This window comes from Mya arenaria, chromosome 10 (genome assembly GCF_026914265.1).
Source record: "Mya arenaria isolate MELC-2E11 chromosome 10, ASM2691426v1".
Classification (NCBI taxonomy): Eukaryota; Metazoa; Mollusca; class Bivalvia; order Myida; family Myidae; genus Mya; species Mya arenaria.
In genome coordinates, this window is record NC_069131.1 from 53,363,429 (window position 1) to 53,386,056 (window position 22,628).

General features: G+C 36.1%; 2 protein-coding genes across 2 annotated transcripts; both read left to right on the forward strand.

The window, feature by feature from the left end:
- The first annotated feature begins 4,265 nt into the window (after positions 1 to 4,265).
- Positions 4,266 to 9,129, forward strand: LOC128204810 (uncharacterized protein DDB_G0271670-like). Its single transcript, XM_052906219.1, has 5 exons — positions 4,266 to 4,489; positions 5,443 to 5,588; positions 6,754 to 6,797; positions 8,188 to 8,847; positions 9,097 to 9,129. Exons 1-5 carry the CDS (start codon positions 4,311 to 4,313, stop codon positions 9,127 to 9,129), a joined length of 1,062 nt encoding a protein of 353 aa, XP_052762179.1. The 5' UTR covers positions 4,266 to 4,310.
- Positions 9,130 to 9,163: 34 nt separating this feature from the next.
- Positions 9,164 to 20,320, forward strand: LOC128205098 (sodium- and chloride-dependent betaine transporter-like). Its single transcript, XM_052906524.1, has 9 exons — positions 9,164 to 9,229; positions 14,439 to 14,569; positions 16,063 to 16,166; positions 16,771 to 16,898; positions 17,081 to 17,193; positions 17,519 to 17,650; positions 18,373 to 18,444; positions 18,744 to 18,844; positions 20,246 to 20,320. The coding sequence occupies exons 3-7, from the start codon at positions 16,129 to 16,131 to the stop codon at positions 18,400 to 18,402; spliced, it is 441 nt and encodes a 146-aa protein (XP_052762484.1). The 5' UTR covers positions 9,164 to 9,229; positions 14,439 to 14,569; positions 16,063 to 16,128; the 3' UTR covers positions 18,403 to 18,444; positions 18,744 to 18,844; positions 20,246 to 20,320.
- The last annotated feature ends 2,308 nt before the right edge of the window (positions 20,321 to 22,628 follow it).

Below are 22,628 nucleotides of genomic sequence, written 5' to 3' on the forward strand. Positions count from 1 at the left end.
TTTTTCTTGATTTTTTTTAAAATAGTATTTTCCTTTTTTAAGACCGACCGATGTTCCCATATTGAAGAATATATACTGAACAAAACACTTTCTACTCTTGAATTAAAAAATATAAGAAAATTTGAGTAAACGGTACAATTTAAACGTATATGTAAAAAGCCTATGTAATACGGTCGTGAACTATGGAAGGGAAAATCCGCCGGTTAATGCATGCTGCTTTTTGACATATCTCTATTGAAATTGCTAGTGCATTCGTTTAAGTCGTAAGTGCCTTCATGCACTTGCTTCGTTCGTGTTTGTAATGGACTACCGCATGTGTCTATGTGTACAACTTTCAGTTTACTTCACTTTGTTGTTTAGTGTCTACGTGTAAACGATAAATTACAGATATTAGTTTTTACTTTCATTTTATTGTGTACTATAATAATTATATTAAAATACAAGAGTACAATTACACTTCAAATGTTATTACTAATAATAGTTATAAAATGTAATAAGACCATTCAAAGCTAACTTAATTATACATCAACAAACAGCAGTGTGCATTTACCAATAAGCATATAGACAATGCATCTTGACGATCGCAACTAAACGAATGGGTTTAAAATGGAAACAGCAAATATTGGTATCCTGCGACAGCAATATTAAACGGGAATGGAAACCAAACGCTGGTACTCTTCTTATCCACGGGAGAGCACTCTCGCGACTTTTGCTACAGAAGCAGTCAACAGTTTTCTTGCAGGAGCAGCCAAAATTTAATACTGCTAGAATCTAGATGCTATTTTCTGCTGATTATTTTTTTCCTAGATGTTTTTATTCGGTACTGAGTTAGACACATATCCAATTCTAATCTGCGTCTCGGCTTGAATTTGAAATGTGTTGTCTGCTAGGCGGTAAGATTTTGGCTAATTTTCGATGGATAACATGCATGTTTTGAAATTTCTAAGGCCATCAAACAAAATCCAAGTATGAGCATAGTGCTATCATTCGTAAGAAAATATGTACGCCTGGCTGTCATGTATAGAAATCTATGCATGTGGGAGGTTCCCCCACCCCACCCCGCCAACACCTTAAACCAGACAGAAATTGGTTCTGAGGGAGTCAGAAGTCACACTTTAAATTTTCACCGGGCTGATGAATCAGGCAATATCATCGGGGGTGGATCCAGATTCTGTCTTTAGAGGGGGCATAACTTATGGGCGCAACTTTTTTGACATGTGCCCCTCCCTCAGAACCAATTTGTTTTTGGTTTAAGGTGTTGAAAGGGGTGTTTGGGGGTACTCCCCAAGATAATTTTAACAATTTCTAGTCCGAAATGGTGCATTTTTGGCGCATTTTGTTACTTTTTGTCTCCGATATTGAAATAAAAAGTTAACTTGGACGAGTTATAGGATCTTAGAACCCCTTACGTCGTTAAGCATTTCACATACCTATGAACGAATAAGAAGCAATTACAAGAATACATTCGCCACACATTACAATTGTACAATGGCGAATTGAGTACAATGGCGAATATGAAACATGGACAAGCTCAGTTGTCAAAATTCTGAAGTTTATTATGAGGCACAATGCGAGGGTCCAGGCGACTCTGGACAAGAGATACAAGCTACAAACCCGCAAACAAACACCAAAACTCAAGTTCACTGTAGCACGGGTCTACTGGGAGCTTAACCTAATTTTAAGGGTCATAACCACATCCTTGTCTAAAACGTAAGACACTACACATAGGTAAAGAGCATATATACACAAACATATGCACGGATAAAATATATACACGCGCACACACACGCACACGCACACGCACACGCACACGCACACACACACACACACGCACACACACACACACGCACACACACACAAACACACATCTTTAGACACACACGCACACATACACATACGCACACGTATACAGACACACACGCACACGTACACATACACACGCACATGTACACGCACGCACGCACGCACGCACGCACGCACGCATACACGCACAAGCACACGTACACATACACACGCACACAGACAAACACACACACGTACACATACACACACACACACACATACACACACACACACACGTACACATACACACACGCACATGTACGCATACACACGCACACAGACAAACACGCACACAGACATACACATACACGTACCTTACACACGCACACAGACACACACGTACACGTACACAGCCTAACAAAGCCAACAAAACAGTTAAAAATCATTGTCCTCAATAATATTTAGTATTATAATTTTGACGTAGGTTTGTTCAGTTGCGTTGTTCATATAGACAAGTTAGCCATTGTTTTGGTTACAGTAACTCTGAAATGGCACAAACATAGTGGCTTTTTTATGATTGCCTCCCCAAAAATACACTTCTTGTATGTGTGTGTGTGTTAGTTTTTGAATTCAAACTTCTTATACAGATATATCTCACAGAGTAGAAGTGCAGTGCAGAGGAGCCATAACTCTTGGTGCAGTATCTTTTTTTAGTTATGCCCATTGTTAATCTTCATACTTTTTTTCGTCTGGAGCATAACTTGAATTAGTATTGAATTCAAACTTCATATACCGAAAGATCCCAATCAGGAGAGGTGCAGTACACAAGAGCCATAACTATTGGTGCAGTATTTTGTAATTATTTCCTTTTATAAAACCTAAGACTTATCTTTTGACTTAAGTATTACTTGAAGAGTTTTTTAGGTATTTACTTCAAACTTCATGTACAGGTATATATCATTGAGGAGAAGTGCAGTACACAGGGACCATATCTCTAAGTGAAATATCTATTTAAGTATCACCCTTTGTTAGTATTCAAACTTATTCGTTGTCCTCAGCATAACTTGAAAAGTCTTTTAGGTATTGATATCAAACTTCATATACATATAGATATATCATTTAGGAGAAATGCAGTGCACAGGACCATAACTCTGGATGCAGTATTTGTTTAGTTATTGCCCTGTGTTAATTTTCTATGTTATCCTTTGTCGTAAGGCGACGTTGATACTTTTCTTATTTCTGTGGGGAATTTAACAGAATGTGACTGCTCTTGTTCACTTTGTAACGCTATATATTCGTACCTTAATAGCTGTTTAATAGTGAAACTGAATACCTGAATTAGCGTCATTAGCTCTGTCGGATGCATGATTTTAAATGGAGTGGTATACAAAAATAACTGTCATTTGCATTTGCAAAGCATTCATAGACGAGATGATATAATAGGACATTCAAGTTTATTAGGTAATCCGTCCATAAATAATTTGGATGCAAAGTCTTTACCCATTTCATTAAGTTTATTTAAAATATGCAGGTTTAATCTTGGCCCACTGCACCCATGATTGATAATAATGATGATGAAGATGATGATGATAATGATCCTGCTGATGAAGATACTGCTGCTGCTGATTACGATGATGTCCATGATGATGATGACCTTATATTGCTGCTGTCGCTGCTGCTGATAATAAAATTTTAATATTGTGGTAGTGGTGGCGTTGGTTGTAGAAGAACCAAATAACAACTTTGACGTGGATTACAGGATACAAACACGGCAGTTGGAACGTTCTGGTACATTTCCTCAAAATATCCAACTATCACAATAGAACACCTCTGACGTTCATAAAAGGCTGTTTTGAAATACTGATATAAAATTTCTTAGACACACGACTCTTTTTCTTATTTGAATGAATTTAAACATATTTTCACGCCCATATCATAATAAATCAAATAAAAAAAGCATTTGTTGAGAAGCTTGGTTTGTAATTTGAGATTGCGCTGTTAAATTTCTCTATTCATTGTACAGGGACATTCTGGTAGTGGGTAATTATAAAATGTTGATATTCATTTCGTTTTCATCAGTTGAATACCCGCAAGAAATGCATTTAAAACCATGTTTTACAAGAGCCAATATAAAATTGCAAAAGTATTAAGGCCCAAAGCTGCAGTATTGAGGAAATGAATGATAAGACACACGTGTTAACTTTCAAACAATATATCTTTCATACTTTTAATGCAAACGTTTGTAACGTTTTTTTCATTAGTTTAAAAGCAAGATTTTAGAAATTACATTTAACTTGTTTTATATTAGTTACGGCTTAGTTGACGAGGTTAATATCACTCCTCCAATACTAACTACAACATATTCAATTCACGTCTAAGTTCAGGACATAGCAATATAGAGCGGGCATGTTTGAACCGAGATAGTTTGCTGTGCACTATACGTGAAAATGGAAGGGGATACTGAAGAGCTTGCGTTTTTGAATAACACCAAAGCAGACAAATGTTTTGAAGCAAACAGGGACTAAACAATGATTCTACATCGAGACTCCAAATGCTCGTCGCCGGCGTTGACACCGGAAGCTGATGTTGATATAGAAGTTGGAAACCTTGAGAGGGGCCTATGGGCGAACAAACTGCAGTTCTTTCTCGCAATTTGTGGCTACAGTATCGGAATTGGAAGTGTTTGGAGGTTTCCGATTACATGCAGGTATTTTTGCATTCGTATAATATAGTTGATAAGGTTTTTTTTAAAGTAAGACCGGAATATATTTCACCGAGTTAGCACAAAAAAGCTACGAGTATTTTACGAGTAGCAAAGCAACAGGAAGTGTTTACCTTTGGTGTTCAAAATGTCACTTAACAACCACAGACTCTCAACTGTTCAACTCAACCCAACTGAACTAGAACAAACGACACTGTTTTAGCATTCCGATAGTTTATTCAGTTACTACTCCATACATAGTTCGAACAAGACTCTCTCAAAACTCGACTTCCTTACACAGAGAAACTTTTCAAATATGTACTTTAATTGGGGGTCAAATCGTGACAATAAAGATTGAACAACACATAATTTTGACAAGACATTGTAGCTTGTATAGCAAAATCAAGCATTTAATAATGTATTTTATGAATAACTATACTATCATCATAGCTGGTCATCATACCATGTTTAACATTCTCACGAAGTGTTTGGAATGGCCATGTACTTGTTAAACATATATCATTTTGAAAGTTAAATGTCAACTATGTGTATTTCAACCAATTATTCCCGGTTAACATCTCCCCCTTCACATGACCATTTCAGTTATACATTATTATACGTATGGCATAAACCAGCTAATTTTTAAATATTTGCTATTTTAGTGTATGTATCAATAAAATAAAACTTGACCCAGATTCTGTTGTTTTATTTATAGTATTATAATGCGGATGACCAAATTTTATATAAATATCACTACGACTATAATATCAGACGGCAAGGACTATGTTAAGACAAACTGATCTGGACTGTGCTCTTACAATAAACACCAAAGCAGCCATCGGTCTATCTGTCATAGTTAACGAGGTATGGCAATAATACTATCGGCGAAAATCACTGACAGTTGACATTATAAAATTAAAAAGCAGCATTTTACCAAACATTTCACTATTATATTACAGTCGCAATGGTGGCGGGGCTTTCCTGATCCCATTTTTCTTCTTCCTGATCACAGCCGGTGGACCCCTTTACTACCTCGAAGTTTGCTTGGGGCAATTCACAGGAAAGAGTGCAGGACTAGCATTCGAATGTTGTCCATTGCTAAAAGGTAACATTGAACTGCAAAAACACTGGAGTTCCTCTGTTTACTGTGAAAATGAAGTGTAATACCATAAATATTTTGTGGAATTTGACAAAGAATCATTTCAGATTTGTTTTGATAATACGATTAAATCATGCTGAAATAAATTGATAGGACGTGCAAAGTCATATGCTTCATACTGATGAAATTTGATATTATCAAGTACAATTCAAAAAGTGAGTAGCAACATATTTCTTCTTACAGGACTGGGCGTGCTACTTGGACAATAGTATTATTCGTCAAAAGTATACTTACAATCGTTAAAACACATGTTTTTGTCTTACAGGGTGAGGTGTATTGCAAGTAATGGCGTCATTGATGGCGTTGTGGTAAATCATCATGAAACTAGCATGGGTCTTAGAAACACATTTTTTTGTTTTGAAGGGTGAGGTGTGTTGCAAATAATGGCCTCATTGATTGCGTTGTGGTATATCATCATGAAACTAGCATGGGTCTTAGAAACAAATGTTTTGTATTGCAAGTGAGGTGTGTTGCAAGTAATGGCCTTATTAATGGCGTTGTGGTATGTCGTCATGAAACTAGCATTGGTCTTAGAAACACATTTTTTTGTTTTGAAGGGTGAGGTGTGTTGCAAATAATGGCCTCATTGATTGCGTTGTGGTATATCATCATGAAACTAGCATGGGTCTTAGAAACAAATGTTTTGTATTGCGAGTGAGGTGTGTTGCAAGTAATGGCCTTATTAATGGCGTTGTGGTATGTCGTCATGAAACTAGCATGGGTCTTAGAAACACATTTTTTTGTTTTGAAGGGTGAGGTGTGTTGCAAATAATGGCCTCATTGATTGAGTTGTGGTATATCATCATGAAACTAGCATGGGTCTGAGAAACAAATGTTTTGTATTGCAGGGTGAGGTGTGTTGCAAGTAATGGCGTCATTGATGACGTTGTGGTATGTCTTCATGAAACTAGCATGGTTCTGAGAAACCCATGTAACAGGGATAGGAGTGATGCAAGTAATGCTCTTTTTGACAGTGTTTTGGTATGCCATCATGAACCTAGTGTGGGTCTGATTTATACATGTTTTGTCTTGCAGCGTTGGACGTGTTGCGAGTTCTGCCCGAATTGACGGTGTTATTGTATGTCATAAAGTAACTTTTTTCTTTTTGCAGATCTGGGAGTGTTGCAAGTAATGCCCCTCGTTGACGGTGTGGTGGTATGTCATCATGAAAATAAAGCGGGTCTAACAGACACATATTTGTCTGGGAATACGTCATTAAGATTCTAAACTAGGAATGCTAAAAGTATTCTATGAACCCATCTCTGCTTTGCAGTTCATGGTGTGTTGTTGAAAGTAATGCTCTAACAGACGGTATTATGGTACTTCATCATGATACTAACCTAAGTATACTAAACATATCTTAGAAACATGTTTTGTCTTACAGGGTTGATCGTGTTGGAAGTAATAGTCTCATTGACAGTGCTATAGTACATGACCATGCTTCTAAGCTGGGTTTGCTAAACACACCTAGGAAAACCCATGTTATGTCTTGCATGGCTGGGTGTTGTTGTGTTGCAAGGAATAATTCCATTGACGCTGTTATGGTACCTCATCATAAAATTATCATGGGTCTTTGAAACTTTTGTTTGTCTTGATTTGCTGGGAACGTTGCACGTTTTTCCCTTATTGACGGTGCTATTATATGTCAACATCAAAACAAGCGTTGCTTTTAACCTGGGATATGTGCTAGATGTATCTTAGAAACACACTTTCGTTTTGCAGGGATAGGCGTGTTGCAAGTAATGCTCTCCTTGACGGTTTTATGGTACGTCATTATGGTTCTAGCTTGGGTCTGCTACTTTCTCTACAGCTCTTTCTTCCCCGTGTTACCATGGACAACGTGCAATAACCATTGGAACACTCCTCACTGCACACGTGAGTTCTTAACAGTTTAGCAGTTTTGTCAATTATTACCATATTTATTTATTAACATAATAATAACAATACTCATAATCATCATTTCTCATTCAAACGTAATTACCTGTTCCATTAAACTGTTTATGATTCGCTTATATATAGCTTTATCGGATATGTGGGTTGATGACATTGTACATGAAAACGGAAGTGACATCACATCCAATATAACGTCAAATGCAGTGCCTTCTAGCATAAACAGCTCGTCGGCATTTGAGTTCTGGGAGTGAGTCAACATAATATGTTTGTATATAAGTACATTTTCTTTATGGTATGATTTTTTTTGTTGCGTAAGTTATAATCAGACAGTTCCCTTATCTCGGAGTGTACTAGGCTTTTATTCGGAATATCTCGGCCAGTATCCATCGTAAAAAATTGAAATGTCATTAAACTGAACGAAGCTCATATTGGATAATGAAAATGTATTGGTATAATAAAGTATGCTGTTAAGTGATGAATACTTTAAGTGAATCAATTGTAAGTACGCTATTCAAAGCAAAGCTTAGTGTTACACTGAATAATTACATTAATTAAGGAATAACACATTCCCTTTTACATGAATTGAGAATAGTTACTGACTCTTCATGTTTCAACTTGTCTATACTCTGTTTTGGTTAATGTTGTCATTAAGATAGTAAACCAAACCAAAAGTAGAAGTTGTAATGGTAGTGGTAGTAGTAGTAGTAGTAGTAGTAGAAGTAGTAGTAGTAGTAGTAGTAGTAGTAGTAGTAGTAGTAGTAGTAGTAGTAGTAGTAGTAGTAGTAGTAGTAGTAGTAGTAGTAGTAGTGGTAGTGGTAGTGGTAGAAATAGTTGTAGTAGTAGTGCTAGTGGTAGTGGTGGTGGTAGTAGTAGTAGTAGTAGAAGTAGTAGTAGTAGTAGTATTAGTAGTAGTAGTAGTAGTAGTAGTAGTAGTAGTAGTAGTAGTAGTAGTAGTAGTAGTAGTAGTAGTAGTGGTAGTGGTAGTGGTAGTGGTAGAAATAGTTGTAGTAGTAGTGCTAGTGGTAGTGGTGGTGGTAGTAGTAGTAGTAGTAGTAGTAGTGGTAGTGGTGGTGGTAGTGGTAGTAGTAGTAGTATTTGTAGTGGTAGTGGTAGTGGTAGTGGTTGTAGTAGTAGTAGTAGTAGTAGTAGTAGTAGTAGTAGTAGTAGTAGTAGTAGTATTTGTAGTGGTAGTGGTAGTGGTAGTGGTTGTAGTAGTAGTAGTAGTAGTAGTAGTAGTAGTAGTAGTAGTAGTAGTAGTAGTAGTAGTAGTAGAAGTAGTAGTGGTATTAGTAGAGCTAGTGGTAGTGGTAGTGTTAGTAGTAGTTGTAGTGGTAGTGGTAGTGGTAGAAGTAGTAGCGTCAGAAGCACCCGCAGCAGCAATAGAAGCAGAAGCACAAGCAGCAGTAGCAGCTGAGACAGCAGTTGCAGTAGTAATGTAGTAATACCTGTAGTAGAACTAGTAGAATTGTGTTTTTAAGTAAGTATAAGTACGAGTACGACTATCTTTAAAAGCACAAATAGTAGGTTCTACTACATATTTACTATACAACCTTCTTTCCAGATTCAATGCAATTGGTCGGTCATCTGGATTTGAAGAGATGGGAAGCATGCAGCCACATTTGGTCATTTGTCTGCTGATAGCCTGGGTATTCACCGTTCTGGCTGTGATCAAGGGTGTCAAAACGCTTGGAAAGGTATAAGGCGTAACAAAGATATGTGTGAGTGCCCGCTTTCCCGGCCTTACCTTAGTCTTTGCGCCGGCCTTTTATTGTCAACAAACATCTGACCGTTATCTTAACGCACTTACACATACTTGCATCCTATAGATAGATGGTGTATCTTAACGCACTAACACATACTTGCATCCTATAGAAGATGGCTTATCTTAACCCACTAACACATATTTGCATCCTATTGATTGATGGCTTAACTTAACGCACTAACATATACTTGCATCCTATTGATGGATGGCTTACCTTAACGCAATAACACATACTTGCATCCTATAGATAGATGGTTAATTTAAACGCACTAACACATACTTGCATCCTATAGATAGATGGCTTACCTTAATGCACTTACACATACTTGCATCCTATAGATAGATGGTTTATCTTAATGCACTAACACATACTTGCATCCTATAGATAGATGGTTTATCTTAACGCACTAACACATACTTGCATCCTATAGATAGAAAGTTTATCTTAACACACTAACACATAATTTTATCTTATAGATATATGGCTTATCTTAACGCACTAACACATACTTGCATCCCATAGATAGATGGTTAATTTTAACGCACTTACACATACTTGCATCCTTTTGATAGATGTTTTATCTTAACGCACTAACACAAACTTGCATCCTATTGATGGATGGTTTATCTTAACGCACTAACACATACTTGCATCCTATTGATGGATGGTTTATCTTAACACACTAACACATACTGGCATCCTATAGATAGATGGCTTATCTTAACGCACTGACACATACTTGCATCCTATTGATAGATGGTTTATCTTAAAGCACTTACACATACTTGCATCCTATTGATAGATGTTTTATCTTAACACACTAACACATACTGGCATCCTATAGATAGATGGCTTATCTTAACGCACTAACACATACTTACATACTATAGATAGATGGTTTATTTTAACGCACTAACATATACTTGCATCCTATTGATGGATTCTTTATCTCAACGCACTAACACATACTTGCATCCTATAGATAGATGGTTATCTTAACGCACTTACACATACTTGCATCCTATTGATAGATGGTTTATCTTAACGCATTAACACATACTTGCATCCTATAGATAGATGGCTTATCTTAACTCACTAACACATACTTGCATCCAATTGATGGATGGCTTTACTCAATGCACATTATTGAATACTATTAATGGAATGCTTACCTAAATGCACTAACACATACTTGCATCCTATTGATTGATGCCTTACCTCAATGAACAAACACATAATTGCACCCTGATGATGGATGGCTTACTTAAATGCACTAACACATACTTGCACCCTAATGATGGATGGCTTACATACCTTAACCCAATAACACATACTTGCATCCTAATGATGGATGGCTTACCTAAACGCACGAACACATACTTGCATCCTATGGATAGATGGTTTATCTTAACGCACTAACACATACTTGTATCCTATAGATAGATGTTTATCTTAACGCACTAACACATACTTGCATCCTATAGATTGAAAGTTTATCTTAACACACTAACACATACTTGCATCCTATAGAAATATGGCTTATCTAAACGCACTAACACATACTTGCATCCTATAGATAGATGGTTAATTTTAACGCACTTACACATACTTGCATCCTTTTGATAAATGTTTTATCTTAACGCACTAACACAAAATTGCATCCTATTGATAAATTGTTAATCTCAACGCACTAACACATACTTGCATCCTATAGATAGATGGTTTATCTTAACGCACTTACACATACTTGCATCCTATTGATAAATGTTTTATCTTAACGCACTAACACATTATTGCATCCTATTTATGGATGGTTTATCTTAACGCTCTAACACATACTTGAATCCTATAGATAGATGGTTTATATTAACGCACTAACACATACTTGCATCCTATTGATGGATGGCTTAATTCAATGCACAAACACATTGTTGGATACTATTAATGGATCACTTACCTAAATGCACTAACACATACTTGCATATTATTGATGGATGGTTGATCTAAATACACTTACGCATACTTGCATCCTATTGATGGATGCTCTACCTCAATGCACAAACACATAATTGCACCCTGATGATGGATGGCTTACGTAAATGCACTAACACATACTTGCATCCTATTGATGGATGGTTGATCTAAATACACTTACGCATACTTGCATCCTATTGATGGATGCTCTACCTCAATGCACAAACACATAATTGCACCCTGATGATGGATGGCTTACGTAAATGCACTAACACATACTTGCACCCTAATGATGGATGGCTTACCTACCTTAACGCAATAACACATACTTACATCCTAATGATGGATGGCTTACCTACCTTAACGCAATAACACATACTTGCACCCTAATGATGGATGGCTTACCTACCTTAACGCAATAACACATACTTACACCCTAATGATGGATGGCTTACCTACCTTAACGCAATAACACATACTTACACCCTAATGATGGATGGCTTACCTACCTTAACGCAATAACACATACTTACATCCTAATGATGGATGGCTTACCTACCTTAACGCAATAAAACATACTTACATCCTAATGATGGATGGCTTACCTACCTTAACGCAATAAAACATACTTACATCCTAATGATGGATGGCTTACCTACCTTAACGCAATAACACATACTTGCACCCTAATAATGGATGGCTTACCTACCTTAACGCAATAACACATACTTACATCCTAATGATGGATGGCTTACCTACCTTAACGCAATAACACATACTTGCATCCTAATGATGGATGGCTTACCTTAACGCACGTTTGAGGGCCAATGGTGCAGGCATTGTCGAGTTTTCCAACAGACAAGCTTTTTGCGGTCAAGGTCATTGTGACCTTGACTTTTAACCCCATTACCCCTATAATAAAAAGGGGTCATCTACTGGTCAGGCCCAACTCCCAGATCAAATTCGAGGGCCATGGGTGAAGACATTGTCGAGTTATCACTTGGACAACCTTTTTAATTTCAAGGTAACTGTGACGTTGACCTTTGACGTGATGACCCCTAAAATTCATCAAGAGTCATCAACTAGTCAGGCCCTGTCTCCTTGTCAAGTTTGATGACCATAGGTCTAGATAGGGTTGCGTTATCACTCGGACAATCTTTGACAACCTTTCCATTAAAGGCACTGTGGCCTTGACCTTTGACCTGATGACCCCTAAAATCAATAAGGGTCATCTACTGGTCAGGTCCAATCTTCATGTCAACTTTGATGACCATAGGTCTAGGTATTGTCAAGTTTGTGTTCAAGGTCACTGTGACCTTGATCTTTGACCCGATTTTAGCCCTAAAATCTTTAGTGGTCATTTACTGGTCTGGTCAGGCCCAATCTCCAAGTCAAGTTTGAGGGTCATCGTTGCAGGCATTGTTGAGTTATCACTCGGACAACCTTTTATCATTCAAGGTCACTGTGATCTTTGCCCTTAATCCCGATTACCCCTAAATACAACAGGTGTCATCTACTGGTCAGGCCTAGACTCTATGTCCAGTTTGATGACCATATATCCAGGCATTGTTGAGTTATCACTCGGACAAGCTTTGACAACCATTTCCAGTGAAAGGTCACTGAGACCTTGACCTTTGACCCGATGACCCCTAAAATCAATAGGGTTCATCTACATGTCCTGTCTAACATTCATGTATAGTTTGATAACCAAACGCCCAGGACTTGTCGAGTTATCACGCGGACAATCTATGATTTACCGATGGACCGACAAGTGCAAAGCAGTATACCCCCTCTACTTAAAGGGGGGGGGGGGCATAATAACTTATGATATGGCGTCTGTAAATAGGGTTTTCAATAAAAAATGCTAACATGTCCATACGTTTCTCAGTTTAAAGGCACAAAGATATCGCTAATATTTGTATCGCATCAATGCATTTAAACACATACGTTTCTTTTGCATTTAAACAGACATCTAAGACTAATTCGGTGTTGAGTAAGCAGTAATGTATGTATTTAACAGAACGTCACGACGACATCGCCTTTTCTATTTCTCATTAAAATCTCAAGAATGCCATCGCCCCTATCGTGTCTCATTAAAAACGCCACAATGCATCTGCTATATTCTTTTTTTCAATAATTTAAAGGGCGCCAATGCCATCGACTATTCTGGTTCTCATTTTAAGTGCATAATGCCATCGCCCAATATGGTTCCAATTAAATGCGCCAAAATAACATCGCACATTCTGTTTCTTATTTAAAGAAAATATATCATATGTTCTTAGTGTTTGTCAAAACTGTAGGTATTACCACTTATTGCACTTATTCAAGGAACGAAATGGAATATAACGTAATAGTAGCCTCCCTTTTTCATGTAAAGCTTATCGTAGCCTCCCCTTTTATACGTAAAGCTTATAGTAGCCACTCCTTATGTTCACGTAAAGCTTATAGTAGCCTCCCCTTTTAACATAGAGCTCATAGAGGCCTCCCCTATTCCACGTCAGGCTTATAGTAGCCTCCCCTAGTTTACATGCAACAAAAAGTAATCTCCCCTTTTTACGTGAAGCTCATGATAGCCTCCTCTATTTTACGTAAAGCTATTAGTAGCCTCCCCTATTTCACGTAAAGCTAATAGTAACCTCCCCTGGTTCACGTAAGGCTAATATTAGCCGCCATTATTTCACGTTAAGCTTTTTTCATAAGATATAACAACCTTATGAACGCTGTCTTTTCATTTAAAATATATTTTTATACAATTTGTGGTTTGAATATAGTGCCCTATACTGACTGGGAAAGGAAACAATCAGAGAAAGTCTGATATGAAAGAGCAACTTACATTGTTATTCAATTGCAATGAGGATATCAAGTCAAGCGATATCTAGCCAACGGGTTTTGACTGTCTTTTTGACTCACGTAAATCTTTATGTGTCTTTGGTGTGGTTTTCATCGGCTTTGTCGTCGTTGTACAAACATTTTAACTTGTCCATAACTCTTAAATCGGTCAACCTATCTATTAAAAAGAAACTTGGTACAGATGATCCAAGAGACAAAACACGCATGCGTGGCCAAGAACTATGACTCTAATGCTATCTGAGTTATGTCTCTTTTAAAATGAAAATATATCGGGGCTATCCGACGATGATCTAAAAAATGTTGTTCATTTCTCCAGGTCGTGTATGTAACAGCAACCGCCCCATATATCTTCCTGGCGATCATCTTCATCAAAGTATTAACGATGGGGCCGCGGACGGGATTAAAACTTACGTTACTCCGGATTTCTCGAAACTTCTCACGTTTCAGGTATTTTCTGTATTTAATATCCAAACGTTATCGATAACTGTTTGAGAAATGCAACTTGCTGTTTCAATCGTAAAAGTAGCAACCAGTAAGTTTGTACTATGACATAATATGTTAATGATATTCAATTTAATCTGAGTCAAGTTACAATCTCACAAGACAGGCATTTTCAATGAATATTTTCCGATGGCTCTTTTGAAAGAAAGTCTGAAATTCTCCATACCAGATGAATCACGCTTAACAATGTGCCACTTATTATTTCTTTTAGTGTGAAGAATAGAAAAACTAAATTTTGACATTAAAACAAGTCAATAGAGTGCTGTTTTACTGGAACTATTTGACGTCATCATATAAGTAAAATTACTACTCATAATGACGTACGTAAACACAAATAACAGATCAGATCGCAGCTTTACATATTTCCGTCCAAACTTGATATTTTATGCATTTTTCTTAAACCGTTAGTAACGGTTTGAGTCATAAAACATTTAATTTTGAATGGAAATATGAAGATCTGCTATCTGATCTTTTGTCAGCAGTCTTTTATCATTGGTCAGCAGATATTTACGCAAAACTTTTCTAATTCCAAGACAAAAAATAAAAAAGTTGGAAAAACGGTAAATCTGTGAGAGTGCAGCTTTAAAGTTGCATTTGTTTACTTGTATTTTTTTATGTAATCGATACTTTGTATAAAACATTGTATATAGCGAAAGCATGTTTTAATATGCGAGCTTTAAAGTGCATTACAAAACTATAACAGGTTCATGTCCGGCCCCTACTGTAAAGTAGCTGAGTGGTGAAATTGATGACCATATAGCTAGCTATTATCAAATCATGTAATATTAAAATAAAGTGATAACATCCCTCCGAAAATACCTGTACAATATTTCTTTATGTTTTACGTATACATGTATAACAATTAGTTCTTTGTAAATCTGGTATGTCTGAGACATGAAAATTGTACAGAAATTACATGTCCTATAAACACTCGTTCATGTCGGTGCTTCTTAGAATGATGCTAAACTAAACATGTGGTGAAACATAACTTTTAAGTTGTATTGCCATTGGAACAAAAACGCGTTATCAATGTCAAAATGCACAGGTGTAAACAAAAGGAAGTTACGCAAATAATCAGAATCGATCAAGATTAAGTTCTATGAAGAAAACTAACAACAATGGCAAAATTAACAAGAATGGAGAGAACTATGAACCTGGTGTTAAAATGCTTAGGTTATGTTAAACCAATACACTGATCACAGTGTTGAAATATGACTTTTGTATTAAATATTGATACAATATTATTGCAAAGATACAATTTTACAGTAACATGACAATAGCATAATAAATTCAAGAAAGTGGCAAGGGTGGCAATCATGGCTTGAGTACTCAAACGCAACCCATCTCAAACAAAAATTACCTTAAATACAAGGATGTTCTAATACAAACTTAGTGATTTTTTTGTAATAAATAAGGATGACAAATGACTTTTATTTCAGGTATGGATAGAGGCTGCTCTTCAGGTCTTCTATTCGTTAGGGCCATCATGGGGAGGTGTCATAACCATGGCTAGCTATAACCGTTTCCATCAAAAATTGTTTTGGTATGGATCGTGTTATTTCAATTTGTTAAAGCATTATGACTATGACTTTTTGATATTTGTATATTTCTAAAATCAAAAGCGTTTTTTTGCGGATCATTTTAAAAATGTTTAAATAAGGTCACTAGCATATAAGAAAATAGTTTGATTAAGGAGTTATTGCTTGAATGATGTCAATATCGTGGTATGAGCGCACTTGCAAAGGACGCGTAGTTTAGGCAGCCCAACTACATTCATATCCCCGATAATGACATCAATCACGCAATGCATTACTTGTATTCACACCAAACTTTAACTTCTTTGAAGAGAAAATATACCACTTGTGGATTTACAACAAGCGGTACCACCACCTTTAGTACAAGCTTTCTTTGAATGTCAGAATCGGACACAAACAAAGTAATAACAAAACGCTCCAAATGTACAAAACATATTATATAGTTAAAACAGATGGCGCTTACAACTTTGTTGATTTTATCCGAGTTCAGAACAATTGGCAAAATATTTGGGAAGAAAATGTATTATTTGGCATAACCGAATCTCGGCTGTACATTTTGCCGAAAGTAAAACGTATAAGCGAGATACTTTTTAACAGTAACTTGTGTTTTAGGTCATCGACACTTTGTGTTATAGCAGCTGGATTTACGTCTTTTTTTAATGGTCTTGTTGTGTTTGCCTTGCTTGGGGTTATGGCCAAGCAGTCCGGAATGACAGTCCATGAGTCTGCATCTCAATCAGGTTCGAAATTATGTCTATATCCATTGTTTCCAAATTTGCGCCGGTACATTCGCCTTATCTGAGTTTTTTTACCGTCTCCAATAAATTGACGTGAACCAATTAGATTGCAGGAATTCATTAAGTGCTTTAGCGTAGTTTAATTAAACTATTCCGATACGCCGTGTACATGATTGCTATCCTAGGTCCTGGTATAGCCTTTGTGGCCTTCCCGACCATCCTCAGCACCATGCCATTGCCCCAGTTGTGGTCTGTTCTATTCTTCATCATGCTGATCACAGTTGTGTTTGACAGCCTGGTAGGTCTTTATGCAAAATAGTATTTTGATGACGTCAATTATCGATTAATGTTAAGCCCTTAAATGAAGATAAATTTGTGGACGGAAATAAATTCGAATTAATTCTGAGTTTTGATTCACTTGAACTCCTGATTTGGTGTTTGTCCTCCCACTCTCCCCCTGAAATAAACTAGTTTAATGATAAGTATCCAGTAAATACTGATTATGGTATTTCTCCACATGGGACATGGCCTTCAGGGTTTTACCCAATTATAACTTTGAAAACTCTGAAACTTTTAAACTTTATTAACTAGTGTTATAATATAATGTTCCTTGTCGTTGACAGTTTGGAATGTTCGAAACGATTACCAGTTTTCTTATTGAGACGTTTCCACGGCAACTGGTCAAACGACGAGTTCTGGTAAACATAGTGACTGGCCTTTTGTTCTTCCTGTCTGGATTGCCATTGACTATGAACGTAAGTTTGAAGTAAAGTGCATACTGAACGTTGATAATGGGGGTACATTCTGAAATACAATCTCCTACGCAGTGATCTCCCCTTACAAGCATTTCTACCACCATGAGCGAGTACAGCTAGATTTATATTTAGAGTTATATAAACTTGTTTCTAAATGGGGTTTTTCTCTGTGTTTTTTTAACTTTTATTTATTCAAGGTGATTTGAAATTTGGATACAAAAAATAATCTTTACCTATATGATTAATATATATATAATTATGCGTATCTATAGCCATGTGATTTGCATGGTGGCAGTAATCACTGTACTTTAAGGGAAGTAACACTGCGTGGAGTTTGTCTGTATGAAAGCTAGGACTAGGTGCTATATATGGTTTTATTTCTCAACACGATATTCAACTGTAAACAATTGAATGCAAACGGACTCGCAGTAACCGGTTTGAAACTCATACTGTAGTAAGGTAAACATATAATACCGTTAAACAAGAATAATACGAACAAAAAGAACAACAAAAACAAAAACAACAACAACAACAACAATACATTTTCTTTTTCTTTAGGGTGGAATATACTTGTAACAAAACAACAAGGGCAGGAACAAAAAAACAACAACAATAACAACAACAACATATTAATGTATACATAAAAATATAAACAACTCATACAACAACAACAGCAATATTTATTATTCTTTAGGGTGGAATCTACGTGTTTCATCTTGCAGACTGGTATTTCCCTGCGTTTGCATTGTTAATGGGATCATTTCTTGAAATCGTAGCTGTTTGTTGGGTATATGGTAAGTTTTCGCTTCTGTTAAACTACACTGTCGTAAGGGCAAATCATTCATTTCTTGAAATCGTTGCTGTTTGTTGGTATATAATAAGTTTTCTCTACTGTTAAACTTGACTGCCGTAGGGGCATGTCAATTAAAATAGCATAAACTATTTCTTTTACGCATATTAGGCATTGGTGAAGCGAAATAATTAAGTCAATTTTAGAAGCAATTTGCAATTATTGCTAGTATTAGGTGTTTTCACAGTCTGTTACATTTAACCGAATATCGTATGGAATCACGTATGCAAATTTTTTTTTCAGGTACGGACCGGTTTGCAAACGATATAAAGTTGATGACAGGTCGAGAGGTCTCTGTGGCCCTCCGTGTGATGTGGACACTCGTTATACCGTTCTTTGTAATTGTAAGTATTTTCAACAGCAAATCAAACTTGATTAGAGCTTATCCCAATTCATTATGATACCTTAACAACAACGAGAGTAAATGCTTTATGTCAGAGTATGTGTATCGAAAACTGGTACATATGCTGATTATGCTTTTTGTATCGCTTTCCGTTTAAGCTATTTGTAAACTCAAAATGGTAATACAATGTTCACATGCATAAACCAATCGATTAATAAATATCGAACACGCTGTAAATATCATAGATGGCATTGAAATAGTACATATCCTATTGTAATATAAATATAATTTGAGTTTCCATAATCTCAAGTTCACCGGTAACAGTTGGTTCTTAGTCTACGTGTTGAACAACACATTACATATAATAACAAATATTACAATGATATTATCAATGCAAAGTTTAACAAGGTATTTCAAGCCAATATTATTAAATCAAACATGAATAGGGATTGGGTCACATTCGATGTATTAACAGTTGCACTTGATTTTCTGTGCGATGAAATTTGCATTCATTTTGTATAAACCGGTCGACTGTCGGCGGAGTTACGCAAACAAACCCTGGTTCATGCATATGTAAAACATAAATTAAAAAATCTGGATAATTGTCTTTACACTTATTACAGTTATAATAACCAAATCATTTTTACGTCACAAAAAAGAAAATGAAAAGATTGTGACGTAACCGCCACAACCACTTAACTTAAACACAACGAAACCGTTTCCCAGGTCCAGGTTTTATTCAATTACTACAACATACATGATTTATTCAGTTACTACAACATAAATAGTTTGATCAAGACTGTCAGACGCGATCTGGCTGAACTCCAGTCCGTCCCAAATCTTCAAACTTGTCCAGCTCAAACCATCTCCAAAAATCAACTTACTACTACTCCATCGCCCAAACCCGACTTACTAATACACAAAATGAATGAGTATGTATATTGTAAATGTTGGCAAAATCGTGACATCTTTACAACCCACAGTCACTTGTAATTAGCATGACAGCTTATCAATATATGTGAGTTTGTACACAATCCGCTCTCAACCACATACTCTTAAGCATGAACTTACTTCAAAATATAGACTGGTTATGTGACCAAACATTAACGAAATATGCATAGGTGGACAATAAGATATTAATCAAATATGCCATTTAATCGAGTGCTGAGTCGGAGACAAATGATACAATCTTTGATCATTCATGTATGAGGAAATAGAAACAAACTAAGTTTAAAATGATGTTTGGGTATTGTTTTTAATAAATGCAATTTAATACAAAGCTAACTATTTATAAAGGTAACGACAACGTTGCCGTTACTTCACAAAGAGGAAATGTAAATACATGTATAAGGATTGGTTGCAGAAATATAAGAATCAATCCTTAAATGAATGCGTATTGCAGGTTGCGTTCATATTTATGCTTGTCCAGTATTCTACTCCGACTTACGGTGGCTGGTATGTGTACAGTTCGGGTGCTCATTACGAATATTTTAATAATGAAACAATAAGCTGTTTGGATCTACTAACTTGGTAGTTTAATATTAGATGACACTTTACACAATTTTAGAAGTATGCACAGACACATTCGTATCAAATATCTTCATAATGGAACAAAACAGTAATTTGAAGCTAAATTGGTATGCTTAATGTTATTGTTTAATGACAGTTTATTTTGTCTTTTGGGTTTTTAATTTTGATGACATGGACCAATGCGATTACAGGGTTTCATGTACATGATTTCAAAATCAATTTTAGCGACTTCGGAAAAGTCTCCAGCCGAGTGAGAATTGGGGCCCGAATGACGTCAGACAGAGAGAGATGTATCACAAAGCCTACACACTCCCCTCCTCATTGAGAGGTGCGATGTGGCTGGATATCAGGGGAAATAGATGAAATATTGTAATGTTGAAACATCAATAGACGTTTTCCATGTATGCTTATTTGACAAAGTTTCTTTTATATTCCTATGTGCTCCACGGTACCAAGGGGTTTTACAGCCAATAGTATTATATTCATCTTTATTTGATTAGCTATATATTCAAAACATATCAACTTTAAGCTTTATTATTGTAAACTTTCCTAATTGATGTTATGGTTTATCCGTTTGATTCTTTATATTTTTAGATTGTATGTTCTGTATATACTTACTTTCTTGAACAATTTATGAATATTACAATGGATACTGACGCCTGTATTGAACTTCGTTCGGTGTAAAGACATAGATCCGTGAAGTTTTAACACAGAAAATGACGGCATACAGGTTGTTTAGAAACTTTTTAACATTACATCCTATTATAAATAAAACCTAAATGTACATGTATAAGTATTCTGGGCCGCTATTACAGAAGCATCTTCAAGATAATTTTACATATTCAAACTGTAAATTGGAATTGCTTATTTCTTGGGAAAATATAATTCTATAAAATAGTGCTTCTTTATTTAGGATTGTTGGGATAAGAGTAAGGTTTGTGCACTTAAACTGGTTTAAACCCCCAGTAAATTTATATTTAACTGACCGTTCCAAGGCGGTACCTAACAATCATTGATAAACATATCTAGTTTTTTATATATAGTATGTATGCACTGTGCTGTTTGTGGAGTTTTGTGCTGTTCTTTCATGTTTCTAGTTTGTGAATTTTTGTTTTTGTGTTCTATGTCTTTGACGTTTACCCAGTGTTACTACACCGGGTTTATGTTTAAACCTTTTGCTACTGAGCTTGTTTCTGTAGTTTTTCACAAAAGTATTAAGTTGCAATTTTGTATTTTAAGAATACATTGACGTTTACCCAGTGTCATTACACCGGGTTTATGTTTAAACCCTTTGCTACTGAGCTTGTTTCTGTAGTTTTTCACAAAAGTATTAAGTTGCAATTTTGTATTTTAAGAATATACAATAAATGTAACGCGTTCTATCCGTTGAATAAAACGGTTAATAACATTTAGGCGAAAGTAAAATTTTAACTTAAAATGCTTCTGTAATATGGCCTCATAATGGTTTTTGTTTGATTGTTTATTGCGATTACATTTATTTCGGATTGGGAGTATTCATATTCTTTCTAAGTATACAAGCTTCTTACACATGGGTTTAAAGCTGCACTCTCACTGACTCATCGTTTTGACATAAACTACTTTTCAGTGTTTGTCTTTGAATGGGTCAATTTTAAAAAGGTGCAATTTTGACGGAGTAAGTGTTGATTTTAGAAATTCCACCAATTTCCTCGTGCAATTTTGATTTTTGATGCAAACGTCATGACGCGCAGTAGTTTGAAGCAAACATCAAATATTTCCCAATTGACATGGCTGTTTTGAGGTTTTCATTCAATTTCGTATTGATAGTTTGATTTATATACATTATTATGACTCTGCTCTTCATTTTCTTCCATTTTTAATTTAGCATCATTATCCAATAAATTCTAAACTGGCGCGTAGTTGCACGTGATTCGTCTTACCCTTAGACAGAAAGGTAATACAGAAACTACCAGGGCCGGTAAAAACTCAGAAACGCATGTCCGTTATGCAAGAAATTCATACATATACAAATAATGAAGCCTGGTACATACCAAGCGGACAAGGAAAGAGCTTAATTGAAATGAAAACTTGCGTGAACTTGTGACACTTGAACAACTGTCTCCGTCCCAGGCCTGCAACATAATTTGAAAATGGTTGAAATTACCGATATCTCTCTGAAGTCGTGTCGCAGCGAGAGCCAAAGACTTAGTGCAATAGTGAGTGTTGAGCCCATGTCCCGAGGTCCTCATGCTTGGTCTGTATACATATTGTGATGG